We start from the raw sequence: 1,720 nt of genomic DNA on the forward strand, positions 1-1,720 counted from the left end.
TTTCGATTTTGACTCTCCCTAACGTACCAAAGCTTCTCGCTTCTATTGTTCTTTCTCTCTTCCACGACCCCCTCCCAAGAAAACCAGAAAAGAAGTTTCTTCGCTTTTCCTTTGTGCAAAATCTGGAAAGTAAGTTTCATTAATGCAATTCTTGAAATGGGTTTTCTTCAATTTCTTCAAAGAATTCACTTTCTTTTTGGTTCTTGGCTTTACAGGGATGAAAGCTGAACCGTAAGTTGTTTTCTTCTTTTGTTCATTCCTCTGCTTTTTATCATCTTTTCGCCTTTTTTTTTCTTAGTTACTGTTTCCAGCTTTAATGGCGCTTTTGGCTGCAATTTTTTTTCTTTTTTTTGGGGTGGGGGGGTTTGAATAGAGTGGTGGTTTGCTTATGTTTTTAATTTGACATGGTTTGCTTGAATCTTTATGTTGGTCTTTTATGAATCTTGGATCGTTACATTAAGATATCCCACTAGGTTCTTTTTAAGACCAATCATCTGTTTAGGGTTTTTCTATTGGTATTCTGTTGAAATGGCTGTGGTTCTAATTTTTCTTTTATATTTCTACCTATTAAGCGATGAGCAAAACGAAATGGCTGGTGGAGGGGAAGGGGAAGGAGGAAGCAAACTGACTAAAAAATATGCTGAAACGTATCTGAAGGAAGTCAGGGAGATGTTTGAGGATAAAAAATACAAGTACGACATGTTCCTTGAAGTCATGAAGGATTTCAGTACTCAAAGGTAACCCCTTTTGGAGTTCAAAACTTCAAAATAGGAGTATTTTTGGTTCGGGAATATTTGAATTTAGGGTTTTGGTCGGTTGATTAATTTGTTTTGGGTTTGAGTCAATTTTATATTCAAGTTAGTTCATGAATAGCATGTGACACGTCACATATAACTGTTTGATTATTTCATTAATCACATAGGATTTTAATAAAAAAAGACTAATTTACTCTTCGATCTAATGTATATAAACTAATTTATTATTTTTTTAGTAAAAAAGACAAAATATAATTTTACACACAATATATGAACCTCTATGGTACTTTTATCAACATATCTTTGGTGTTATGCAGGGCTGACATAGTGTGTGTGATGGGGCGAGTGAAAGAGTTATTGAAAGGGCATAGCAACTTGATTCAGGGATTTAATTTGTTTTTACCGAAGGGATATGAAATTAGCGTGGACGAGGAGAAGGCTTCTCCGGAAGAAAAGATTTCTGAATTTGATGAAGCATTCGATTTTATAACGCTAATAAAAGTGAAATACTGAAACCATTGTCCCATAATATTCGGATACCAATTGCTATCTCTAATTGATGCGATCTTACTATGCAGGAACGTGATGAGCATGTTTATCTGGATCTTGTAAATAAGCACTGGGGGGGAGCAGGACGTAATTAAGTTCTATGCCAACGTAATGTGTGTTTGTTTCGGTTTTGATATTATGAATTTAAATACAAATTTAATCTATCTTACTTTTTCTTTGTTTCATCGGTCTTTCAGGTTGCTTCTCTTTTTTGGGACCATCCAGATTTGCTTGAGGAGTTCAAATTTTTTTTACCAAATACTATAGCCTCATAATAATTACATATTCTATTTTTTTTTTCTATGTTGTTAATTGTTCATTGAATTGACCCACCGGATTTGTATTTGTCCCCATCACTCCCACAAATTGCAAAGGATTATATAAGTTACATATTATTTTGTCATTTGAGTTTTATT

General features: G+C 33.8%; 1 protein-coding gene across 1 annotated transcript; it reads left to right on the forward strand.

Moving 5' to 3' along the window:
• On the forward strand, positions 1-1,720 carry LOC105797830 (paired amphipathic helix protein Sin3-like 2). Its single transcript, XM_052621498.1, has 6 exons — positions 1-129; positions 216-231; positions 573-737; positions 1,073-1,256; positions 1,334-1,412; positions 1,502-1,720. Exons 2-5 carry the CDS (start codon positions 218-220, stop codon positions 1,397-1,399), a joined length of 429 nt encoding a protein of 142 aa, XP_052477458.1. The 5' UTR covers positions 1-129; positions 216-217; the 3' UTR covers positions 1,400-1,412; positions 1,502-1,720.

The sequence above is a fragment of the Gossypium raimondii genome, chromosome 9 (genome assembly GCF_025698545.1).
Source record: "Gossypium raimondii isolate GPD5lz chromosome 9, ASM2569854v1, whole genome shotgun sequence".
Classification (NCBI taxonomy): Eukaryota; Viridiplantae; Streptophyta; class Magnoliopsida; order Malvales; family Malvaceae; genus Gossypium; species Gossypium raimondii.

Coding starts and splice junctions, on each gene's coding strand:
- LOC105797830 (XM_052621498.1), top strand. Junction 738..1,072: donor AAGGATTTCAGTACTCAAAG/GTAACCCCTTTT, acceptor GGTGTTATGCAG/GGCTGACATAGTGTGTGTGA. Junction 1,257..1,333: donor ATTTTATAACGCTAATAAAA/GTGAAATACTGA, acceptor CTTACTATGCAG/GAACGTGATGAGCATGTTTA.